The 26,521-nt window shown below is 40.7% G+C and overlaps 1 protein-coding gene across 1 annotated transcript in view; it reads left to right on the forward strand.

Moving 5' to 3' along the window:
- The window catches only part of NCAM2 (neural cell adhesion molecule 2), a 535,968-nt gene that overhangs the window by 385,189 nt on the left and 124,258 nt on the right, over positions 1–26,521 (forward strand). The window contains exons 11-12 of the mRNA XM_090060216.1: positions 7,458–7,554; positions 23,791–23,964. Coding sequence (XP_089916342.1) covers positions 7,458–7,554; positions 23,791–23,964 — 271 coding nt within the window. The remainder of the gene's footprint in view (positions 1–7,457; positions 7,555–23,790; positions 23,965–26,521) is intronic.

Genomic DNA, 26,521 nt, shown 5'->3' on the forward strand with positions numbered 1-26,521 from the left:
ATTTTGAAAACCAAGTCAACACATGATAGCTCTTTCCTTGATATGAAAAGATTTTTTTTTCAATTCCTGTCAAAGCAAACTGGTATTTGCCATACCAGACGACCACTCCAGTTGATATTAGTTAGATTTGTTGTTGGTAGTCTCCATAGTAATGCCACTGAAAAAATAAAGAAATTAAACTCCCTTTTCATTCCTGGAACTGATCCTAGAAGGTCATAGATGAGCTACATTTTCCCTAATTTACAAGGAAAACAGAGGAAATACAAGGGAAAATCATGTCTATCAGGCTTCCTGAATAACTTTACACCTGATAGAGGGACATCTGCCCTCTCTTTCCATCATTCCGCCCCCATTCTCAGCTCTTTGTTAGGATCTCATCGTTATCCCTGACTTAAACTGCTGAGGAAAGGAGGTTGTCTCCTCAGTGTATTGGACATTAGGGGCCTTGTTACACAGTAATTTTGGACAACTCCTGGACCTCTTAATCCCTGGATTGTCCACACAATAACACCTGAAAGTGATTTTAAATACTTGTTAAGTGGCTCTAAGTTGCATTGTGCCAGGTCAGGATTATCTCTGATCTGCACTACACAACTCGTTTTCTATTAAAGCATGGCCACTTCCCACACATGTGCTGCCCAAGTTGAAGTCCTCCAGTATCCCAGATTTCTCATGCCTCCACCTGTAGAGCAAGGGTAACAGCCTGTCCTGGCTCACCAGGTCTCTAGTGGCAACTCACAGCTACTACTCCTAGTCCTGACCCTGCTTACCAGGGCTAGGGACAGACTTTACACATAAACCAGTTGAAATGATCAGAAATTGGTTTAAACCTGTAACAGAACAGAAGTTCAGTGCATATAAACCAGTCTGAAAATGGCTGAAACCAGTTTGAGACAAACCTGGTTGAATATAGTATCAGACTTAACTGATTTGGGTCAAATTGGTTTGTGCAATGTCTGTCCCAGACCCCTTGCTGGTTTAAGTTAAATGAGAGTCCCCCAGAATCCCAGCATGCTCTCTGGGCTGGGTGGGGCTCTCTGATCATCAGCAGGGCTGGCTCCTCCTCTCTGCTCCCTGGCTGGACCTCTGGCAGAGACTTGAAGGCACAGCAAGATCTGACTGGTTTCCTCCTGCTTTCCCCCTCCCCTGCCCTCTCCCTGCTAAACAGGGATCCTCTGTCGTACACAGACACCTCTCCATTAGCTAGCAGACCACGTGCTGGCTATGGTCTGTGCTGTGGCAAACAACAATATTGGCTTAGGGCTTTTTGGAGCTAATCAAAGATCAGATGGTAATGTCCCTCCAATCTTTCTTTGTTTAAGAAGAGATGAATTAATGAGAGAGGCTGTTGGTTTCTGGTGGGGTGATAAACGCTGATAACAGAGCTGATAAATGTGTTACTTTAAATTGCCAATTGCTCAAATTAGGAGGGAGTACTTATAAAGGGAGATAAGGCAAAATGCCACATTTATTAATTACATGAAGCAGAAACATAAGCTTGCACACATCAGTCTTACAAACAGACATACACAAGCATACATACAAACAAACATACAAACAAAACCACTCCAGTAAGATGTTATAGTTACCAGTAGAATGTTAGCACTGGATGGCCAGTCCAGGCTCATTGAGGGTGATGAGCAGACATAAACCGACGTGCCTGTGCTCCAGGAGGTAACAGAGAATAGATTCCCTATCTTGGCTTGTCTGCATCTCACTTTTATAGGGATTTCAAGTCTTTGTTCAACATTGGGGTTTTTCCGTGCTCAGTTTTCAATTAGAAGTTGTTTCTTCTGTTTATGTCAACTTGAGGTCATTCCAGTAAAATTGGTATCTCTGATGAGGTCATTCCAGTAAAGTTGCTAGCTGTGAGTTGGTATCTCTGCTTTGAAGCATTGTGTAGTTCAAATGGCAGGATATGCAAAATTCCTTCTTCTTACTATTCTTCACACCTGATCACAGATGAGTTCTTCAGCCATTCATTAATTAGCTTAATTAGTTTACTGTTTGGTAACTCATACATTGGCACCTTGTTCCTTACACAATCAGTGAAATCTTCTTCTGTTTTCATGCAAATACTTACCATTCTTTCACCATTCACCCTCTCAGACAGATACTCACTCACACAGGGCATACGAAGTTCATTTACTCATGTCAAGCAGGGAACAAGCACAAAATGGAGTTTTAGTTGTTCATACAAACATAGAGGTTGATCAATTCAGTACTATTATCATTTAAGCATAATGACTAATATGCAAAAAAACATACTACAAAAGCTCTGTTATCAAGGAGGGTCAGGGGGGAACCCTTCCTAATCCTGCTGGGGCCTGGCCACACCCTCCTCAACTCAGCCACGTGAAAGGGAAGGGAGGGCTGCTTTAGCTTCTACCCTGAACCACTGCAGGTATGTGCCTACATTTCTTGGATGTCTGTACAAGTACAATGTGATTCAGCCTAGCCAGATTAGATTAACCTATAAAAACTGAATCAATTTAGCCTCAGACTTTTTTACCTGTCCCTAGCCCAGGTCTCTAGTGGCAAGTCACAGAAGGTGGAGGGCAGTCAAAGACGGTTTGTAAACTAAGAGTGTGACTCCTCCAAACACCAAGCTAGCACTAACACACATCAACATTCATGCAGCTCATAGCAAAAGGTATAACGATTCCCTATTCCTCACCCTTCCCTAAATCCACTTTCAGTTTCCCACAGAATGAAACTCTCTATGGAATGAATAACTGCGCTAGAAATCTTGAAGGTTGTTGTAACTTAATCTTGACTTTGGAGCAAGTGATTTTTGACACTTTGGAACAAGTAGCCATTCCACCCCCACAAAACCACACAAGCATGCCTTGGCTAGTCTGTCAGAAGAAGGGAGGGGAAAATGTATATACCTTACTCTGGGCATACAGAGACCACATACTGCCCTGAATTCTGCAAGCTTCTCACTAGCTCGTGGCAGTTCCACATGCATTTGAGGGAAGAGTAATAAATCTATGAAGAAAAAATTACTATTTTTTTCCTCTCAATCCAAAGATGCATCCAATGTCGTAAAAGGTTGTACTAAAGATGGTAGAGAGTAGCATCCAAATTAAACTTAGGCTTAGTGGGGCACTAAAACTAAGTGGAAAAGAGATGTCTTCCTAAAGGATGGCTGTGATGCTTAATTAATTAATTGGTATAAAGCATTTTAAAGTGAGAAGTTGAAAATTTCTTTAGACACAAAAGAAAAGATACATTGCTGAAGAGAGGTCATTTTTCAATATTATATGTGTAAATTATCCAAAACTTAGTAAGTAATGCTTTATACTTCAATGGAAAATATAAAACATAAACATACTATCAATCAAATATGCATTTACATTAAATCTAATTTTAATTTCTCTTCTAATTCTTAATCATTTAATGCTGCAGAGATTGAGAGAGAGAGAATTGTCTATAGTATTAGCAATTATCAATATCCGAGGTATCAGTTCCAAAGTTAATATGAAGGTTCCATAGACATTATCCTTTTCTTATTGACATTAACAAAACATTATAATTGATTTCCTTGAGAGCAAGATAATGGGTTTGGGTTAATAGTGAATTTATAATGCAGAAGCAACAAACACTTCTAGATAGCTGTTTTCTGTCCATATCGTTTTCCTGTTATCTTTGGAGTTTTGTTTGTAACGATGTCACATGAAGAGAAGTTCATAATTGAAACATACTTTTAAAACATGAATTCATTGACAGTTTGTTTGGGGCTCCTATTCAATTTGAACAAAAGTGTTACTGTGAGTCGGCAACTAAAAATGCAGTATTGTATGTCTGAGGATATCTGGTTAACAAATGAACTTTGCACAACTCAAGGAGAATTTTGCTGTATGAAAAATCCTTTCTGTGTTTCTTTCTCATTTATATACTTGCTTGTTCCCCATGCAAGTGCTTTCTTCTCTTTTCTCTGTTGAGAACGAATGCTTGGAAAGTCTTTGAAGATCTGATGAGAAATGTTCCAATTATATCTTTTATTTAGCAAATCTGTTTCTGCTTGTTCTATCTGTTACTGATGCTAGCAATATTTTATACTATAAAAGGAGTAAATGTTCAGAGCTGTGTGAAAAAGATCACCAGAAAAATATACAATATTTTCAACCATGACTACTTAAAAACATTCTTAAGTTCAACATTCAAGCAAAATTCCCATTAATTTTATAGAGTGCTTCCCTTGAAATGGAAAGGCTTCCATAGACATGATCCTTTTCTTATTGACATTAACAAAACATGGGAAGATTATTTACTGTACAAGAAGCAGATTATACATTTTCAATTACATTCAAATGAGAATGCCACAACTTGCATTAAAAGAACCACCACTTAAGTATAACAGCAAAATTCTTAAAGAAAAGCATACAGGCCATACCACTGACAGACACAAGGGGGGAAAAATGGTGCTTTACTTTCAACTCAGTGCAGCCCCACACTAAGCACATGTCCAGAAGAACTATGTCAGTTTGACTTGGCTCACCCATCTGTATAGTTCATGCATTTCAGTGGGGCTTTTTCTGTTTTTATCTAATAGTTTTACTCTTCCAGTAAAACACTGTTTGAGGTGGTGGGGGAGGGGCTTCCCCCATGTCTGTCAATTCTCATACTGAATATCCTCCTACTAAAACTAATTAAACTCCAGTGGGAACCTGGGGGGGAGGGTCAAGCAGGGTCCGGAGGAAGGAATTGGGGGGCAAGTAGTGTCCACAGGGAGAGGGAGGGCTATGGGGGTAAGGGGATCTGAGAAATCAGGGAGGGAAGTGGAGTCTGCAGAGGGGACTGAATCATAGACAGTTAAGTTTGAAAGAGACCTCAGAAGGTCTAGTCCAAACCCCTTTAAGCAGGACCATTCCCAACTAGATCATCCCAACTAAGGATTTGTTTAGTTGGGCCTTAAAAACCTCCAAGAATGGAGACTCCATAGCTTCTCTGGATAACCTGTTCCAGTGTCATACTACCTTCCTAGTGAGAGAGTTTTTCCTAATATCTAACCTAAACTTCTCTTGCTCCTTGTTCTCTCATCTGCCATGACTGAGAGAATGGTCTAGCTCCATCCTCCTTGGAACCATGCTTCGGGGAGTTGAAGGCTGCTATTAAATCCCCTCTGTCTTTTCTTCTACAGACTAAAGAAGCCTCATTCTCTCAGCCTCTCCTCAGAAGTCTTGTGCCCCAGCCTGTTAACCATTTTTGCTTTCCTCCACTAGATTTCTTCCTATTTACCCACATTCTTTCTGTAGTGGGACCCCTAAACTGGACAGATGTAGCCTCACCAGTGCTGAAAAGAGGGGAAGAATCACTTTCCTTCAACAGCTGATGCTGTTTCTACTAATTTAGCCCAGTATGCTGTTACCCTTCTGTGCAGCCAGGGAAGAGCCACACTTTTGGCTCATAAGGGCACCACTGACTAGTGGCAGCTAGCACTGTTTGCTGGAGGCGATTGGCAGCAGGATCTGCAGGGTGTTGGTGGGGTCCAGAAGGGCTTGGAAGTATCAGAGGAACTAGTAGGGGCCATCATGAAGTTTGGGGGGTGGCAGGGGGCTGTCTTCCCCCCTCCAGGACTAGGGGCTATTTTTAGCTTCCTGACCCCTCCCACCCCCAAACAAAAAAACCTCCCCCAGTGAACCAATCCCCACTCCATCCGAACCCTGCCGGCACCCTGATTTACTTCTTTGGTTCCCAGCACCAAGAGTAGCTTGTCAGAGGCAGGGGGGGTTCTGGATTCAGGTGGCCTGGCTGGTCTGTGGGGGGTTGAGAGTTGTCTGTGAGGGGAAGGGGCAAGGTACCAGGATGTTTAGCCCAGTGCCAGAGAGAGAGAGATAGGAAAAGTGCAGCCCTGGACCTGGGGCCAGTGTCTGGGCTTTCCCAGCTCTGAGACTCCCTTGGGATCTATACACAAGTTCAGTTAGATTAGGCTCATCTGATCCATTGTAAATTAAACTACCTCAGATATGCAGTTAATTTTAGTTGGGTTAGCCATTTTTAGACCAACCTTAACATCTGTACAGTTCATGTTTGGATCCATCTAACTAGGGATCTAAGTGTAAGGTCTGCACCAGAGTGTACTAAGTTAGATCAGGTGGCTATTTTTAATGCAATGTAACCTCCTTTAATCTCCTCAAGCAACTGTATGTACTCTTAGAGATGTCATCTAGGTTGTGCAGGGAGGGAGGGCAACTCCCACTGTTACACACACCCCAGGAGGGCACCTCAGAGCTGGGTGAGGATAGGCTGCCACTGCAGGCTGAGCTAAGCTCTTCCTGGTGGGGGGCTGGGCTGTGCTGCTCTTCAGGTGGGCAGTGGCGGGGGGGGCTATAGCAAATTTTGGGGTGGCTGTGGGCCCCCCTCCCAGTGCTGCCATCACCTGCCCCAGCCCCCCTCCAGGAAGACCTCAGCACCTCCCCTGCCCCAGCCCACAGTGGCAGCCCGCCTTCACCCCATGCACAGATCTGGAGGCACACACCTCCCATGCCCTCCTAGGGTGTGCATAGTGGCGGAAGCCCCCCCTCCCCACACCCCCCCAGATGAGCTGCTCATGGCTCTGTCCTGTGCTCCACCCCAGCTGTGCAGCACCTGCCCCTGCCACAGCCCCAGCCCCACTCCCTCCCTCACTGCAGGGGCCTTGTTCTGCCCTGCCCATGCCCCTTCCTTCCCTCCTTGCCCCTTCCCCCTACAACAGACTTACTAGCCAAACATTGCTCTCCAAGCTGCCCGGCTACATGTTGGCAATCAGATCAGTATTGGCCAATAGGGCTTGTTAAAAATTGTCAATCTGTATCAGCTCAAAAAATCTCTATCAGTGCACCCCTAGTATTTAGTCTTTGCAAATCTTTCACATAGTTTAATTCAAAGGCCCATAAAATACAACCACGACAACTTCAAGGGAGGAGGTTGTAGCTCTTTATTTTAAGGATCTCTGTTGTTATGAATTGGTCAAGGAGCTCAGATAAGTCACTGGGTCCTATAGATATATGCAGAAGCTGTGTAAACTGCTTTTTAGCCAGAACAATTGGAACCTTGAATAACAGTCTCACTTAATTTCTTGAACAAAGCTTTGAAAGACGAACAGAATATTCATGTCGTATTATTTATCCAAACAACAATTTGCAGTACCAGGAATTGTGATGTAAAGCAATACACCCAAGTATTAAGGATTGTCCTGGTGTACTAAAGCACCCTGAAGTGACATTGTGGCTCTGAACAATTCACCATGTGCTAATCAATAACTTCTTTCCCATGCAAGTTGTGAATGACTAGAACTTATCATAATGTATGTTTTACCTGACTATTCTGTAAGAATAATGTGAAATAGTGAAATAAGAGATCTTCATACTGTTTAGCCAAAGAGTATTTAAATGAAAAATGTTTAGAAGCTTTGAGATATTGTCATTAATAACTGGAAAATAGATGGTAAATTGTCTTTGTTTATTTTAAAGATTGCTCCAACATCTGACAATGATTTTGGACGATATAACTGTACAGCTACAAACAGAATAGGAACAAGGTATCAGGAGTATACACTTGGTCAGGCTGGTAAGTACAATCTGTTGTGTCACAGTTATGTACTTTTTTATTCTGTCTTTTTATTCACTTAGGCCCCATCTGCATATGCAGATAAAGGTGCAGTGGGGTCTAAGGTGTGATCCACACAGTTCCAACTCCTGCAATTCCATATGTGCATTTAGATCCCATCGTGCCATATTACCAGGGAAGGGGTACCCTGTCCTGGATTCCCTCTGCACTGGCAAGAAGCAAGCTCCCATGACAAGGAGCCCCATCAATTGAGGGCCCCAGCTTTGGAGAGCAGGAGACCCTGCTACACATGCAAATTAAAGCTTGATAGCAACCAACTATAAAGTTAGTATGCATTTTCCAGGTCTAACTTTATAGCTAGTTGGAGCTTTTTATTGTGTGATAAGTACTTTGTATAGGTAACTGGTCCAAGGTAATTACACAATCCCTATGATTGTTACAATGACATTTAGACAATGTGGAAGTGAAAGAAATAACTTCTTCCAACATAAGAGTCCTCCTTGAACTAAGATGGAGCACTTACTAAAGTTTGGGAAAATGTAACTAACTTCTTTTTAAAACATTGGGTCTTGTTTTCTTGAGTATATTGATTTTACATTGTTACTTGCGTTTTACAGCTGTCTGAATAGGGAAGGGTCAGGTCTGTAATCGTTCCTTCCAAAAGCCAGGATCAGAAAGAGTATTGCTGAAAAACTGCAGCAAAGCCTATTTTCTAAGAATTTCAAACCAGTTTTGGAGATTAAATGTGCCAAATTCTGCCTTCTGTAGTATGCTTAAGAAAATGGGTTGCACAAATGCAGAGTGGGATCTGGCTCAAGGACATTAGATTAAAGTCACAAACTGTGTGGCAGAGTCGGATAAATTCTGAGGTGTTAATTTAGATGGAATATTAAATGTTCTCCATTTATTTGATTTTATGGAAATATGAAAATAAGATTGTATAGTTTTACATTGGCAGAGTTTGACATTTGTGTTCAGTTTTGTAGCGCACACAGGGTTCAAGGAATGAACTATTTCTGTTAAACAATTGGATATCTTTGTGGTACTTTTTTTTCTTTCTTTCTTTCAGTGGCGGGACCCCTATAGAGCAGTGATTATACACCAAGCTAGTAGATCTCAGAATGTTAGAGACTAGCTTTTTGTTTGTGTTTATCAGCATAGCTCCACCTCTGAAGTTCATAGACCAATACTCTTACCTTAAAACTGCTGAAGATCTGGTCATTTATTTTCCAGCATAGATATTTTCCGTCGTACAATTAGGATATAAATACGATATGTTTGGCTTTTTGCTTGCTCAAGTGTTTTAGGTAAGGAGTTATTTCTATACAGTTTTTCTGTGGTCTCAATTGTTTCAGTTGTGAAAAAAATGTGAAAAGAAAACAAAAAAGTTTGAGCTATAAAGTGTATTCTTTATAACACCAATGATTATGTTAATTTGGCAGCCTTGCTATAACATGAATACCAGCCTTAGTGCAACTTGACTTTTTAATTGTTGTAAGAAATTGAATACTAGAGTGGTTGCTTTATTTTTAGCACTTCAAAACTTGCAAAAACAAATTGTGGTGCTTACAAAGAGAGTTATTATGTAGAGATTGTCAACAGCTTTGAATTTGTACCCATTACTTAACAAAAAAGAGAGCATCTGAACAGTATTTACTTTTTATTCTGTGGTATGTTTCTCCTTGTAACAATCAAAGCAGCTGCACTTCCAGAAGTACCTGAATTTATGTATTAAGTAGATTTCCATCTGGCCTCAAATGAACCTGCTGTACCCAGAAACAAATAAACAGTATGATGTATGCACAAGCGCTGTAATTTGAAATACACTCGCTGCATTATGACTTTACCCATCTTCTGACCCTACTTTGATTTACCTTTGCAGAACACCTTCGGCTTAAATCACTACCAGTACAAATCATTCTTGACTTCCCTACATATTCAACATCCCAACAACACAGAATTCCAACAATTTAGAGGGAATCCCACAAATTAAATAATTTACCTTAATTTCATAGTAGGAAAATAGACAGGATCAACTAGTGGAATCTTTACTCAGATAGGTGAGCAGTTACTCAAATGGCTCCATTTATTTCAGTGGGATTTTGCATGAGTATGTTTACACAGTTGTGCCCCAGAACATATATTTAGGAGCTCATCTGAATGCCTTCATTTAATGATCCAACTTAATGTTAGCTGCTTCTCATGATAATAGATTTATGTCAGAAATCTAATTAGAACAAAAGAAATTGTATACCACTAAAAATGGAAAGAGTTGTTTGATACATCAACTTCCTAAAACTTCTCTTTTTCAATAACAAGCTTTCTAGAGAGCTCAAAAATACAGGGGAGAAATAACACTGAGACCCAATTTCTGAGATGCTATAGAAAAACAGCCAGCAATATAATGTGAGCACCAATCTTTAAAATGGTGGCAATAAGGGGTCAGCCCTGAGAAATGACCACAAAGCCTGTAGCAGCAAAGAAAAACACCTAGTCTCCTCAGCTCCCCAGTCATTTTCGGTGAAGTCATGAATCTTATCAGTTATTCAGTGCTGAAGGAATGACTCTTCATAGTACCTCCTAATTGAACACAAATTGGCTCCAAAGGAAGATGCAGCATTCAGTGTCCAGCTCAACACTCATGTGCCGAACATTCCTCTACTATAATGAAAAACAGACACTGTCCCTGCTGTTAAGCTCCTATTTCTTCCTGACAGACAACAAGATGCTATTATCCTCAAAGTTTCTTCCCATTTATATATCAGCCTCCTTCCCATGTCAGCAACATCAGTGCCTACAAAAATGGTCCACACCCTTCTATCTTATGCTAATGAAATGCAGTCTGTAGGTGTTACTGAAAAATACTATATTTTACTGAAGGAGAAGGAGAAAGTTAAAGTTAGCGTTTGAGTCTTGTCAGAGAGTTCACTGACTTTCTGTTGCTTAAAATCTTTACTTCAAGGCGATATTAAAAGTGTGGGTAAATTATATAATGGAGCCCTAAATTTTTTTTTGAGTTTCAGCCATCCAACTGGTATCATCAAAGATACTGTGCCATTCAGTTCTGTAGGAATTATTATTTTTTAGATGTGGAAAGTATCATTTGACAATGACCGATTTATAGTTTCCCTTAGCACTATACAAAAGCAATCTGTTCCATAGTGCTTAGGGTCGGAAGGGACCTAAGCAGATCATCAGGTCCGACCCCCTGCCCCAAGCTAACAGGTGCTGGGGTCATATCCCAGCCAAATATCTGTCCAGCCTCCTCTTGAAGACCCCAAGGTAGGAGACAGTACCACCTCACTTCGGAGCCCATTGCAGAGCCTGGCAGCCCTAACCATAAAGTAATGTCTCCTGATGTCCAACCTGAATCTTCTCTCTAACAATTTGTGGCTGTTATTCCTAGTAACCCTGAGTGGTACCCAGGGGAACAGAGCCTCCCCCAATTCCCACTGGTCCCCCTGGTGAGTTAGCAAAAAGCCACCAGTTCCCCTCTCAGCCTTCTCTTGTGGAGACTGAATAGATTCAGGCCCTTTAACCTCTCTGCATAGGGCCTGCCCTGCTGTCTCTTGACCATGTGAGTGGCCCTTCTCTGGACCCTCTCAATACTAGCCACATCCCCCTTGAAGTGTGGTGCCCAGAACTGGACGCAGTACTCCAACTGTGGCCTGACCAGTGTCACATAGAGGGGACGCCTTACTGACTGCTTCCTTGCATTGGCAGCTCATGTTCATCCTGGAGTCAACAATGACTCCAAGATCCCTTTCTGCCACTGTGTTGACAAGAAGGGTGTTCCCCACCTTATAGGTGTGTTGCTGGTTCCTTCTCCCTAGATAAAGCACCTTGCACTTGTCTGCGGTGAATTTCATTCTATTCTCATCTGCCCACCCCTGTAACCTGTCTAGATCTTGATGGATTCTGTCCCTCCCCTTCATCGTGCCCACCTCGCCCCACAACTTGGTGTCATCAGCGAATTTGGACAGAGTTCATTCCACACCCACATCCAGATAGCTGATAAAGATGTTGAACAGTACAGGTCCCAGGACCCCACAGTCCTCTAGGTCGAAAATGACCCATCCACCACCACTCTCAGGGTGCGACCATCTAGCCAATTTGCCACACATCTGACTAGACATCAGTGCTGCAGTCACCTAGGTTTTTTAAAAGAATGTGATGGGAGAGAGTGTCAAAGGCCTTCTTAAAGTCCAGGAAAATGACATCCACCCTGACACCTTCATCCAGGGACTTTGTGACCTGATCATAAAAAGAAACCAGGTTAGTCAGGCAGGCCCTGCCCTCGGTGAACCCATTTTGGTTCCCCCTGAGCATTACCTCCCCTACTGGGCCCTTGCAGATGTGCTCTTTGTTAATTTTCTCAAAGGTCTTCCCAAGGACTGAGGTAACACTGGCTGGAGTATAATTGCCAGGGTCTTCCTTTCTCCCCTTCTTGTAAATGCTGACCACATTGGCCATTTTCCAATCCTCTGGTACCTGGCCAGTGCCCCACGAGCGCTTACAGAGCTGTGTATGGGGCCCTGATATAACCCCTGCCAGTTCCCTCAGCACCTTTAGGTGAGGAGCATCTGGACGTACTGATTTAAATGTCCAGCCCCTCCAAAAGTTCCCAAGCCAGGTTTTCCCTGACCCTAGGCATGGCAGTGCCTCCCCTGGGTCCATCTGCAATTCTAGTGCAATCCCTGTCCTTGTTCAGCAATATGGAGGCAAAGAATTTGTTAAAGAGGTCAGCTGTTGTGTTTGCCGCTACCACCAGATTGCCAAGCCTAATCTGTAGGGGCCCCATGTTATCTGGTACCTTCTTCTTATTTCCTATGTATTTGAAGAAGGACTTTTTATTATCCTTAATGCTGGTTGCTAGCCCTAGCTCCTTCTGTGCCTTGGCCTTCCTAACAGCATCCCTGCAGTCCTGAGCAACGGAGGTGTAATTCTCCCTGGTGATGGCCCCTTGCTTCCACTGTTTCCTCATAGAGTGTTTCCTCCAGTAGTGTACTGTACATTACTCCAAAAGAAATACTTTACTCAGGGTATTATTAGGATTCATATGTATTACAGACCTATGGATTAGGAAATGTGCTGAAAACTAAAGGTTAAAAATTTGTATTGGCCTTGGAAATTATCTCTGTTGTGTAATTCAAATAATAGTATTTTTCATTAAAAACATGTTTCATCATTTTCTGCTGATAATCCTGCAGCAGAATAAGAAATATCTACTTTATTTCAAAATAAACAATATAGGTAGGGTGACTATACATCCCAGTTTAACTGGGACAGTCCAGGATTTTGGATGCTGGTCCTGGCCAGCTGATGAGAATTAAAATGAGTATCCTGGAAATTGCACGGGTATGGGGTGCAGTCCGGCAGGCAGGCAAAAAGCACAAAGCAGCTTGGCGTGGCAGACAGGTGAGTGTGCAGGCACTGCTTCTGCCTGGTGTGCGCCTCTCCACCCTGCCCCTGCCTCTGCCTCCAGCAGTGTCATTGATTTGGGAAAGTGGTGGTGGAGAGTATCCTGGATTTCCCATTTTCCCATATGGTTATCCTAAATATAGGGTACCGTCCTGCAATCCTTCCTGAAAATTGTATGTGTTTTATGCACACAACATTGAGCCTGAGGAGAATAAATAACTTGCTTTTCTGTAATTTGTTCTATTTGGATTAAAAATGGAAAAACAAACAAATGAAAATTACACCTGTAGGAAGACACTACTGGTTATAATAGGTGGTAAATAGCCATTATTTTGTGTTTTTCTTTGATTTATGAGCCACATTTTATAAATATTAGAGGCATTATCTTGTCAAAGCTACCTAGTGGATGTAGACCTTACTGTCTTGAATAGTCTGAGTAAATTCCATCAAAGTCTTCACAATATCAAGGGTCAGACCAAGCACTTCTGTTTGATTCAACAGTCTTACCAGGTCTGACTGTGTCTCTAGTAGACTAAGGCCACAAACCAGCATTCATTTCTAGTGGTGAAAATGTCTGGGACGCTCCCCATGCCTTTTCCAGACCAGGATCTTGGGAATAGGTGGGGAGCATCCCTCTGTTTGCAGAGGGAGCAATGTAGGAAAGCTCCCAGTATATTCCCTAAGCTGGCAGGGAGCAGAAGCTTCTGTCCTCCATACCTTTCCCAAAGTGGGGTCCTCAGGAGGAATCAAGTAGTGGGGAAGCATGCGGGTGCTCTTTCCTGATCTCAGATGTATTGTTTGATTCACATGAGGCTTCCTGAGGTCTCAGGAGTAGTACAAATGGCAGCTATCACAACCACTTCCCCATCCCTGTGAAACACAGAACATTTGCTTTTGAAATCCAGCTCCCTGAGCCCAGGAATTAAAAAGTGAATGAGAATAGAAACTACCTTCTCTCTCCTTCCCAGCATTCAAGGTGGGAGAAAAAGAAAAATAGGAAACTACATTAAAAGGAGTCATGTCTTTGTGTTGCTCTGTGATATTGTCCTTGTAATAAAGAGTGATTCCTTGTATTATAACCACACTCAGAAACAGTCTCATTTGGTTTAAATTGGAAGCCAGTGAAGCTATACCAGCATATGCTACCTGAAATGGTGGTCCAAACCATAGCTGACATGGAAGGGAAGCACAGGGGGCATGTGCCTCCCCCAAATTTCTCTGCCAATGGTGGGGTGTGGGGCTGCAGCCCAGCTGGAGCCAGTGCCCAGCAGCGGTGGGGGTGGTGGCAATGGCATGGAGTTGTGCCCCCCAACTGTCAACACTTATGCATTGTCTATGGTCTAAACTCCCAAAGCAATATCACTAAAAGCCAGAGATTCTGTGCAAGGATTATTGTAAGCTTCTCTGAGTGCTTCTACATGGGACTTTAATTGGTCAGTAGAATTAGGCTACTACACAGTAGTGTGCAGCACAAAATCTGTGCTAATATGCTACAGCACAGTATTATTAGGCTACTGCGCAGTTAGCGTTACTAAAAGCTGTGTGCCAGCACTACTACACAGTAGCACCAATTACTGCACATTGATTTAGTACTTGGTTATGCAAGTACTAAACGTAATGCACAATAACTACCCTCTCTCCAAATTCATTTGCTGCTGCTTCAGCTCTAAATGCTGTGTTGGCTACAAGTAATTCTGCCACGTATGTAAGCAGTGGAAATTGGCTTGATTTTTTTAAACTAATTTTATGAAGAATTACCCTTAGTATCAGCTTTAAGATGTTAGCTAGAAGAGTTTATTACCATTATGATTATGAATGTATTGTTTGTATGCATTGTGTATTTGTTATGTATTATGTTCTCACATGAAAGCCATATTGAAATGCTGTACAGTAAATTGAATCTAAGCAGAAGTATTTGCAAGGGAAATAGCATGCAAATGGTATATACTTATCAGTGATTTATTTCCTCCTTTTAATCCAGCTATATCGTATATGAAACTGATGTCAATTTTTCAAATGGATTAGCATCTTTTTTCTGTGGCAACATATTGTTTAACATGTTTTCAATCAATTCTGCACTTAACTTGATCCGTACTTTTTCTGCAAAAGAACTGTGTCAAAGTTCTGTGCAAATCATAGTACCTCAAGTTCTATTTCTTGGTATATAATATTTGGAGAATGATAAATTAGCCGATTTAGAAATGCTTTATTCAGCCTATTTATATATTGAAAGGCATCCATGAGGCCTGTAAAGAATCTCTAGGCTTTTCCACAAAGATACCGCAAGACTGGTTCAGTGAGAATGATAGAGAAATGCAAGTTCTCATTGACAGTAAAAGGAGAACCTTCAAAGCTTGGCAGAATTATATCAATTACAAGCAGCAGGAAGACATATTACCGTATTAACACCAAGACCCAGAGGAAAATTCAAGAGTGAAAGAACAAGTGGTGGGATGACAAAGCGAATGAGATTTAAGAGTTTTTCAACAGCTATGACATGCTTAGTTGGTTCAAACACACAAGAAGTCATCCCTCTGAAGTCCAAGTATACAAAAAAAACCTCCTTAAAGACAGATCTGTCAACAGTTCTTGGTAGCAGGAGCACTTTCAGGACCTTCTGAACTGAGACTCTAATATCAAAGACCACACCATAAAAGCCATTCCACAAAATACCACTAAGGACTACCTTGCAGATCCATCTACTTAAGAAGTCTTGAAAGCTGTTAAATAGATGAAGAGCAACAAAATGTGGCCCTGGTAGAATATCAAATGAAATGTATAAGCAAGATGGAAAAAAGTTATCTTACCAATTCAGATTCCCAGTGATTTGAGATATGCCAGAATCATTACCATATTTAAACAAGGAGATGTATTGAATTTTAGCAGTTATCATGGTATTGCACTCCTATCCATAGCTTGGAAGAGCCTCACCTGCATTCTCTTCAGTAGACTCACTTTCTTCACTAAGAAAATTCTACCCAAATCCCAGTGTGGTTTCACACAGGTAAAAGGTACCATACCTATTTTTGCTAGACAGGTGCAGAAGCATTTCAAGAAATACTGAGTTGTTTATATGGACCTCAGTGACCTAACTAAAGCCTTTGATTCAATCAACAGAAAGGCACTTAATGAGATTTGGATGTCTGCCAAAATGTGTTACCATTATTAGACTTCTTCTGAATGGCATGACAGCAGCTATCCTAAGCAATGGATCTGAAACAAATGCCTTCACTACCAAACCCAGAGGCAAGCAGGGATGTGTGATTGCACCAACACTCATCTCCAGATATATTACAGCTAGTTCACATTTCATAGCTGACAGACTTCTATCTGGATTTAGCATCCAATATAGCATGGATGGGAATCTCTTGATTATCAACTGGTTACATTTCAAATACAAAATAACCAATACTTCCGTTACTGAGCTCCAGGTCATTGTTGACTGCTTCTCTGCTGTGTACGAAATGCTTGGAGTCACTGTCAACTTTTCAAAAACCAAGATACTTTACCAACCCAACCCAAATCAACCAGCTGCTCCTTCATGCATTTAGAGGACAATCCTTGGAGAATGTTGAACATTTCCCCTACCTGGGTAGGCAACTTTCCCAAAACATAGACACAGGCAATGATTTTCAACACTGGATAACATCTATCAGTGTTGCTTTTGGAAGTCTCCAAAATTGTGTCTTCGGTGATCATCATAAGGGTGCAAACCAAATCTTCCCAGCTATATTCTCCTTTAATCTATCTCTGGAAAATCCTCCATATTAACTGGAAGGACAGAAAAATGAATGGCAGCATTCTGACTCAGACAGACACCACTGGCATTGAAGCAATGTTTATATGGCACCAGCTCCACTGGACAGGACATGTCATTAGGATGTCTGACAATCTGCTCCCAAAACAGATCCTATACTCCCAATTTATTTATGGTCACTGCTGTAGAGGTGGGCAAAAGAAGAGATCCAATGACACCTAGAAGACCAAGATGAAGAAATGTGATATTAACATCAATATTTGGGAGACTCAAGCACTGAACTCAGCCCAGTGGTTCTATGACAAAGCAAACTATGGAGGTGAGAGAAGCATCTCATCTATGGAGGTGAGAGAGGCAAAGGGAGAGCTGTGACCTAATGTAACAAGGATCTACTCTTCTTCTGAAACTATTTGACACATCTGTAGTCAGATATGCAGATCTCAGATCAACCTCCTCAGTCATCTACAGACTTACTGATTACTCCCCTATCTACTAGAAGACTTATCATCCTTATATCAAGATACTACTGACATTGATATTATATATTGCCAAAACAAAATACTGAAATATGATCAAACACAAACTTAATATTGGAAATCCAATGTCTCCTAGTGTCAGTTAGTTACTGTGCTATTAATATAATTATCTATAATAGTTATGCAGAATCTGCATTGCAGTAGTTTCCACAGGTTCCAATCATATCAGGGATCCACTGTACTAAATCATATCAGGGTTCCACTGTAGTAAAACCTGTAGAAACACATGGTAAAAAACTGTCCTTGCTTCAAACACTTTACAGTCTTTGGTTCTCTCTGTACAGAAACTTTGCATGAATTTAACTACACAGAGCAGACTCGAACGAGCTTTACTTAAAGCACCCCTGATCCATTTTGTAGTGTGGGGCATTGAATACACAAGACGTTGCAGGTGCTTTAATTGGAGCAGCTCCCAAGAACCACTTTATTTAAGGTGCCTCCCCACCTCTATGTAAAGATGCTTTTACTGCACAGCTAATTAGTCAACTGCACAGTAAATACCTCATGTAGACACACCTGCAGAAGGATAAGCTTTAAGGCTAGGAGGGGCAGTCAAAACCCTAGAAACCCATTAAGTATTCTCATATCTCATAATTCTAACAGTTGACTGCTGGATTGTTCCTACTTTTACTATTCAGGTGGCTTTACTTTTGGTTGATTTAAGATTATCCTTTTAATTTTACTCCTTGTAGGTCAAATCCTGACATTATTAAGGTTCTTAGGCTTTTCTTTAATACAGCCAGGGTTTTCACCACTATCTAGTTGTAATTGTAAGTACTAACGTTGAAACACAGAATACTTGAATAACGTATATGCCAAACATATTATTATTCAGTAGTAGTATATAGTAGTTTCATAAAGTAAATCACCCAAATACAGTATATATTAGTTTACTGAATTAATTTCTGCTTCAGTTCTTCAGAAATCACTGACTTCATGTATTATTCTAAGGGAGTTATGTTGCAGGGGTTGTTTGTTTGTTGGGGTTTTGGGGGTTTGGGGTTTTTTTGCTTTGCTTTGCTTTGCTTTGTTTTCTAGCAGGGCAGACAATATTATTTTATTTCTGTTTACTGTAACTTGAAAAGTGCTTGTATGGCACAATGCCATTTTCTTTTGGCTGCTATCCTTTAAAGATTAAATTTATTGATGACAGAAAAAATCCTCTTCTAAACAAGGATTCTGTTTGCAATAATAGCTTACTTATTACAGGAGAAGTGTGCCTGTTCACCCTAGTTATACAAGAGCTATTGAATCAGTATGTAAGTCACAAGAACAGTTTGAGCATCTCATCCAATTTCAGATTTGATCCTCCAAGGTGCCCACAGCTTCTTGAAAGAAAGTTAGGACTCTCAGTTCCCTCTGAAATTCGTATGATTTGTAGTTGCTGAATACCTCAAATAAGATGCTCAACTCCTGACAATATCAGACTGTTGTTATCTTCCCCTTTTCATTGCTTGAGCATTTGAACTGCTATATGAACATCTTTAAGAACGCAGAACTGGATTAATTTTTGAATATTTTCCCCTCTATTTATAAGTAATTTTATATCACAACCACATTTTGTAATAAAGAAGTCTACTAAAACATTGTTTTTTCTCCTGTGACAGGCTTAGGCTTGGCAAGCCAGGTGAGCTTGGCAGATTGTCCCAATGGCTTTCAGAGCCTGAGGTGAGCACAGACATTCCTAGATTTGCCCAAAACTAGTTTAGTCATAATCTTATGTGAAATCTCAATATGCAGAGAAAAACACTTTAATTATTAAATACACATACTACCTTTTTCTTAAATTTTTACTATTTAAAAAAAATTTCACAAAATTTAATGAAATCTCATATTGCTATGAGTAAGCTTAAAGTTTTAAGATGTGAGTCAAATTTTGTTTAAAACAAAGGAGGTTAATGCGAATGTCATGATAGATAGACATTTTTTTCTTTTTAATTAATTCACTGTTTAGCAACACAAAGCCGATTGAATGCAGGGCAGTAAGACCAGGGTATAACTAGGCCATGGGTAGTCCAAAATATGGTTCAAATGGAGCAGTAGTTTGGGCCAAAATTAAATTTGAAGGTCAGGAGAAAAAGTTCCACACCGGAGTCAGGAAACTGAAGAAGCTGATCAGAAGTCAGACCAGGCACTAGAGTCAGGGGTAAGCAGTAATTAAGGTAGGCACTTGAGATACACAGGTAAGTCTTAGTAGGGTTGCTTAAATCTGACGAAAAATTTGGAATACGGGTAGGTTCTCACCAGCAATCTACTCAATCTTTTTGTAAATCTGACCTTGGCGTCGGGTAGGGTAGGGTAGGGTAGGGTAGTTTTATGCAGAGTATGATCTAACCTAGTTACATGCACTTTCCTCATGAAGATTGAAAGGATTATGAAAATAACTGTTACATATCTGGAGTCTGCATGGCCCTGCTCTTATGCCATACCTATGCCTTGCTCCCTGGAATGGCAATAAGTATTAAAGTCCAAATGAATTAGTCGGTTCACCCTTCTAGGGATCAAAAAAAAATATAAGAAAAAACAAAACAAAACAATGCATGCTTAGGCAGCGTGTGCTGCTGAAAAGCAGAGTCAGGATGCTCAGAGTCATGCTGTAGCTGCCAGCCAAGCTCTGCCCAATAGGATCACCATTGCTGCAGCCCTGTAAGGCCCCCAGGACACTGGGTAAGGCTTCTGGGGCCATCATAGTGCTGACTCCAGCCTCCCCTACTGCCCCTGGGGTAACTTGACATGCCAAAGCATGTGTAGTCTGGGCATTCCCCAGGGACAAGTAGCTGTGGTGCAAGGTGCACTGCTGCTACTTGTCCCTGGGGACCCAAACGATACATGTCTTGAGGTGCCCCTGGGCTCTGTTCCTGCTCTGAGTGAGAGAGGCATGGGAGAGAAGGGTTTCAGTGGTGGAAGCATAGAACTGGGAGACACAGTGAATGAAGCTATAGGGAGTGGGGAAGCATGGCTCCCCACAGCTTCATGTTACCTTCATGCTAAACCCCAGAAAGCTACAGCACCCAAGGGAGAACTGGCAGCTTTTGGGAGAAATGGGACAAGCAGTTTAGGAAGATTTCAGTTAACCTCAAGGAACTGACATAAACTGAAATTTTCCATGGCTTTTGCCTACCTCCAAGCAAAAGGTGTAACCCTCTCCAGAGAAGACTGGGGGCCTAAAATTGTACTGGGGAGCCTCAGGTGAGGTCAGCAGGGGTTGGTGGAGGGCTCCCCAAAAGCTCCCCCACCAAAACACCTCACCCCAGGATGGGAATGTTGGGGCCTGTGGAGGGAGGCCCCAGCCTCCATACTTCCACCTCTCAAGTGTGAAGTTCCCATCAATGCATTTCCTCTCCTGGCACTAGCAGAGACCAGCCTGCCCCCAAGCAGTTCCTAGGCAGAAGAGTTTGGGAGGGTAGAAAGTTTGTCCATGGAGAAGGAGGTGGGGGACAGGACTAAGAGCAGTGCACCCTGGACTGCAAGTTTCTCATTTTTGCTCCATGGAGAAGATGGAAATTATCCTAACACAGGGGTGGGCAAAATGTGGCCCACAGGCCAGATGCGGTCCACCAAGCCGTTCTATCCGGTCCACGCGGCCCCTAAAAAATTTAGAAAATAAATATTTATTTGTCTGCAGCTGCCTGTCATGTGGCTCCCAATGGCTTGCCAAAACTCAGTAAGCGGCCCTCCACCCAAAATAATTCCCCGCCCCTGTCCTAACACAATCTGGATAACACAGCCCAGAGTTAGCCCTTACCTGAACTGGCATAACTCCTAGCATGAGTTAACGAGCTTTCATGTGTAGATGCTCACATTTTAAGTGCCGTTAGCATAGTTTAAGTGTAACATTTAATTTACCCTTAAGTAAGTTACATTTAACTGTAGTTAAGCTTGACTATAACTGGTTTATCTGTAGCTCTTGGTTATCCAAACACAAAATGTACTTTATATTTATAAGTTTTACCAGTTATAATTTCACAGTCAATACTCTTCTTTCATTTATAATGGTGGAAGTTAGGAGTCACTTTTATTTAATGTCACTGAAGTCAAACTAGGAAAATAATAACTAAACAATAAATAAAAGAAAAAATAAAGAAGTCATTATTCACATTTCTGAACCTGATTTCTCATCTTATTCTTTCATAAAGGCCCAATAAACTGTATGCTAAATTCTGTCAAAATGTTGGTGTGTTTGGCTTATTTCATGAGCTTTCTCTTTTGGCCCAGATACAAACATCACACTTTTACCAGTGTAAGTGATCAGAAACTGGTCTATACCCATAACACAACAGAAATTCTGTACCCACAGACTGGCAAAACCTGGTCTAAGATTTGCCTCCCTCCCCCAACTATGTACCCTATGACAAAACTTCCTTTGGTTTTAGCATTTCAGGGTCAGATCCCAAGTGAGTAGTCCTACTGAAGAACTTAGATGTTTAAAGTTAAGTACATGCTTAAAGTTTATCTGGATCCAGGATATAATAATCAGCCCGTTATAGGATCTAATTAATATTCTTTGCATAACTCCAAGATTGTACTGGAGTTCATACTAGACTCAGTGTACTGATGTTCGGTCTCTTTGCTTTCCATTGCAGAAAAGGAATATATTTATACAATGTGAAAGAAATAGTAGATATCTTAAATTATTTTATTCAAGGGAAAATAAAGCAGCTGTTTTTAATTGTGGCTAGTGACATTTGTTTTTTGTCCTATATATATCACATGACTCACTGTATGCATATATAAAACTGCGTAAAATTTGCTTTGTCATGCTGATAAGTTTCTAAATTGTGAGTGGCATTCTTTACAGGATGTGCATTTAATATACTATTATGTGTAACTGTTCAAGTGGGTTTCACACTTTCATAAGTAGGTTCCTTTTAAACATTTTGGCATGTTGTCATTTATTCTGGACAATATTTTACTAGTTTTTACCAAGAATGTATTTGTTCAGTACTGAAAAGGAACTGAGCATGATATACATATCAAAACAATTGCACTCAGCTGTCCAGGAGGAAAAGATGTAGGACATTCCTGTCTATGCCTGGGATGTTTTCTTCAATGTGCCATGTGTATCATAATGTATCCTGTGCACATATATATATATATATATATATATATATATAAGGCAGACTATGCCACAGGAACAACTGCCAGGACTTTTCAGTCCCCAAAGCACATAAGAATCCTGACCCCGCCGCTTTCAGCAGCCCCTCCCTTCCCTTCGGTTCTTGGCAGCATCTCCTCTCTCCTGCCCTTCCATTCCCCCATCACCCTCTTTACTCATGCCTCTGGGTGCAGGGACATCCGCCTGCCGCTCTTCCAGAGGTTTATGTCCCACTCAGACTGGAGCTACAGGAAGTGGCTGCATGAAAAGCCAGATCTGGCCAGTGACAACAATCGTGGTGCCCATGGTGAATGGGTTACCCTGTCCTTGCTGGAGGAGCACCTAGAGGGGATAGGCAGGGAGAAAGAACTTGTCCACTGCCACTGTCTCCAGCCAAATCTGGCTCTCTGTAGAGCCACTCCATGAAGCCCTGTTAGGAATAGAGCAGGAGTGACTCTGGAGCTCCCCTGATTCCTGAAGCAGCAAGGACAACGAAGTGGTGGTAAAAGAGGGAGGAATGGGATGCACTACTGACCATTAAAGGGAATAGACCAGTGTTTATTTCACTTAGCAATGGTAATCTCTCCTTCCTGAGCAGATCTGCATCCACTTCTCTCAGGGTTTCCCCCTGCAAGTGTTCTGGAATGCACCATTCTCATTTTTTATATTAGACCTGTCCCACTATTGCTTGATAGTTTGAATCCTGTCAGATTGTGTCTCCTCAGTTGTTTCCAGTGCAAGTGTTCTGACTACTGGTGACCACCTTTTCTTCCTCGTCTGGTCATATTTTTTAATAAAACCCATGACTCTCTATTCCCTGCTATACTTACTGCAGTCAGTGTGTCCTGCACATATATATATATATATATATAAGGCAGACATGCAAGAAGTATGCTTACTTACTGGACCTCTCAGGGGACTTGTATGTGGAGATGACTGGTTTCTCTATTCCAGAGTGACTTACATGTGAGCTGGGTAGTAAGGCAGTCAGCCCTATTAAAGTGATGGCAGTTCTGGGCATATTCAATAGAGCTCTAGGCAAATTTTTGCCAAATTTTCTGTCAAAACTTGGATGCCTGTAGACTCTTAAATTTAATTTTGGAGACTTTCAAATCCGAATTACCTAGTGAGACAACTGTTTCTTATATCTGTAGTTGATGTAATGGAATTATGCTCTTAACACAATTTGAGTATTGTTTAATTGCCTATATACGAAAATGTGTTTCTTTTCCTTCTGGTTTCATATTATGGGACTTACTATAAACTCAAATAAAAAAAGAAGTGTCCTGAAATCATCTGCATGAAATATTTTATAGCCTATTTTTTTCTTGAACATGTAGGTGATTTGAGAGAGATTTCCAAATACTAGCTGTGGATTATTTAATAACTAGTGCTCATAAAACTGAAGTTTGTTTGTTTTTTTCTAGATGTGCCGTCCAGTCCCTATGGAGTGAAAATTCTAGAGTTGTCACAGACTACTGCCAAGGTGTCTTTCAATAAGCCAGACTCACATGGAGGTGTCCCCATTCATCATTACCAAGTAGATGTAAAAGAAGTGACTTCAGAGACCTGGAAAATAGTGCGCTCCCATGGAGTTCAAAGTGAGTCTGCAATAAGAGAACTAGATATTTTTAATAATGTTTTGTTAAAAGAATATCAATATGAGTTAAGTCTTTGTTAGTATGACCCATCATTACAACACCAGGGACCATATCTTCAGACAGTATGTGCTTTTGAGTCCTTATAATCTTGTAAAAGCAAATTGACATGATTCTCTAGTTTTGAATATTAAAATATGTATTAAATATGCATTTAATTGAGAAATAATAAAAGGACTATAGCATGCCATTTTTAAATCTGATGATTAATTATTGAGTTTGAACTACTTGGTAAAATTTTACATTCCCATTAGTCTTCATTACATATGTTTCAAAACATAATTATAGAATCTTATATAATAAATGATTGATTAATGCTACAGTAAATATCTTTTTTATGAAATATACATGGTCAAGATGCTAGGCAGATGGAATCAAATCTTAGTCAACCTTCTGCATTACTTTAAAGGCATAAAATATCTATAAAACTCCATAAGCAGCAGAGGAATCTACTGGCATGGGTGTCAGAGTGCTGTTAGAGTCCAGTAGTCCCTAACAGACATACATATCATTAGGTGTTGTTAGCAGGTACTATAGGTTAGAGCAGGGGTTTTCAACCAGGGGTACATGTACCCCAGGGGGTACTTGGGATGGCCTCAGGGGGTACTCGGCAGCGGGCACTGCCACCACCACTTCCAGTGCCGCCAGCATGCTCACCGATCGGCTGTGGGCTCCCCCCTTCCACTCCCCCCATCCATCTGGCCACCAGAGGACTCTACCATCTGCTGGGGGTACACTGACCCAAAAAGGTTGAAAACTCCTGGGTTAGAGCATCCCTGCAATGATGTGAGGAGGTTGACTAGTTTCCAGCTATCTACAGGTTGCCAGATCACAAATTTGGCCAATACATAAATGTGGGTGCAGACATATAGTATGATTGTTTGAGAGTAAATGTACTTTAAATTATACTTTGTAGTAAATTTACTTTGTAATAAAAGCTGAAAGCAGGATTAGCTCTCTCAAGCTGACTGCCTACAACAGATCCTTTTTCAGTGCCTGTCCAGCCATAAAATGGTGAGAGTGGTTTGCAGAGTAAATGGCTCCCTCAGAATGAAAAAGACTAGGGGAGTAGTAAAGTTATTACACACTTTTCCAGGACTAAATTTACCCTGTATTTGAGTGATTTACTATGAAATAAGTTTGTGTATCATGCATGTGCTCCAAATCTACCCTATAGTAAAACTTCCCACACTCTAAATCTCTCTCTCTCTCATACACACACAGAGATTGAAGAATTATGTTCTAGATTATCTCTTTACCTTCAATATTTTAGCAGAACTATAATTATGACATAATACAATGGCTCATTTGTTTATTTTAAAATTATTTGGTGAATCATGCTTATTGTCAGAAATGTCCTAATTAAGATGGCATAACTGTCAATTAAAGCTTCTGATTACCCCAAATTAACACATCATAAAACTTCCACTTTTTGGTGCTGCTTCCTCCCCCTCCAAATTTTTTGAAAATCCTTTGGCCATTTAATGTTTCAAAATCCTGCCAAATCATTAATATACTATGACGCATTACAATACATTCTCACTTTTGGGGGCAAGAAAAATTCAAGTTTTAAAGGTGGTAAGTTTTAAATTAAACTCAAAACTTTGCCAAACTAAGGATCAAAACTTGACCTTTTAACAATTTAAAACAAAGTGTAGAGCTGGTTACAGGTTTTCTGACAGAACATCCCTCAGAAAGCCCAGTGCACTGGAAAAGAATTTGTAGAAGTGTGAAAGGTATGAAAGGGGTAAAATGTGAAACTGTTTTAATTTTTTTATGAAAGTAGGGTTGAAATGTTATATTATGCCTTTTTTCAAAGAAAATTATATATTTCTCTGATTATAAATTTGGAAGACTACGCTTCATAATTTTGACTACAGGTGGAAATACCATAAAATAGGGAGGTGGTATGTTTAAAATTGCAAAATAAAAACATTTTGTGAGATTTTCATCATCTTCAGGATTGTTGATCAAGGAGTTTTAGAAAATTATAAATGGCATAGTGTATCAGAACTAAACTACGGCATGCAGTGCACATGGATATATGTGTTTCTTTTGTCACCATGTATGGTAGTATAATAACATATTTTAAGTTCCTGTCCTTAAAATGTGTATTTACTTCCTAAGCTTTAGGAGAGAAGAAGAAATAGGAGGAAGACTTTTGGCAGTCGATAGTATCACTGGTGGAGGGGTGGCGCTCTACATGAAAAACTGCATTGAATCAAATACAGTAGATTTTTAAACCAATAAGAGAGGTACCATAGACTCTTTGTGGATAGAAACCCCGGGTTTCAATGGAAAAAGTACGTCTGGGGATATATTGTCGACCCCCAGACCCGGATGGAAACAGCAAGCTTGAAATGCTAAGGGAATTGAGAGAGGCTGTGACAATAGAAAATGCAGTAAAAACAGGCAACTTCAACTACTAACAAACAGACATTGTCAATCTAAGATCAGGCTGGATTACAGAGACCAAATTTCTTAATGTTATAAAAGACTG

This window comes from Crocodylus siamensis, chromosome 1 (assembly GCF_052110815.1).
Source record: "Crocodylus siamensis isolate JL-2025a chromosome 1, ASM5211081v1, whole genome shotgun sequence".
Taxonomy (NCBI): Eukaryota; Metazoa; Chordata; order Crocodylia; family Crocodylidae; genus Crocodylus; species Crocodylus siamensis.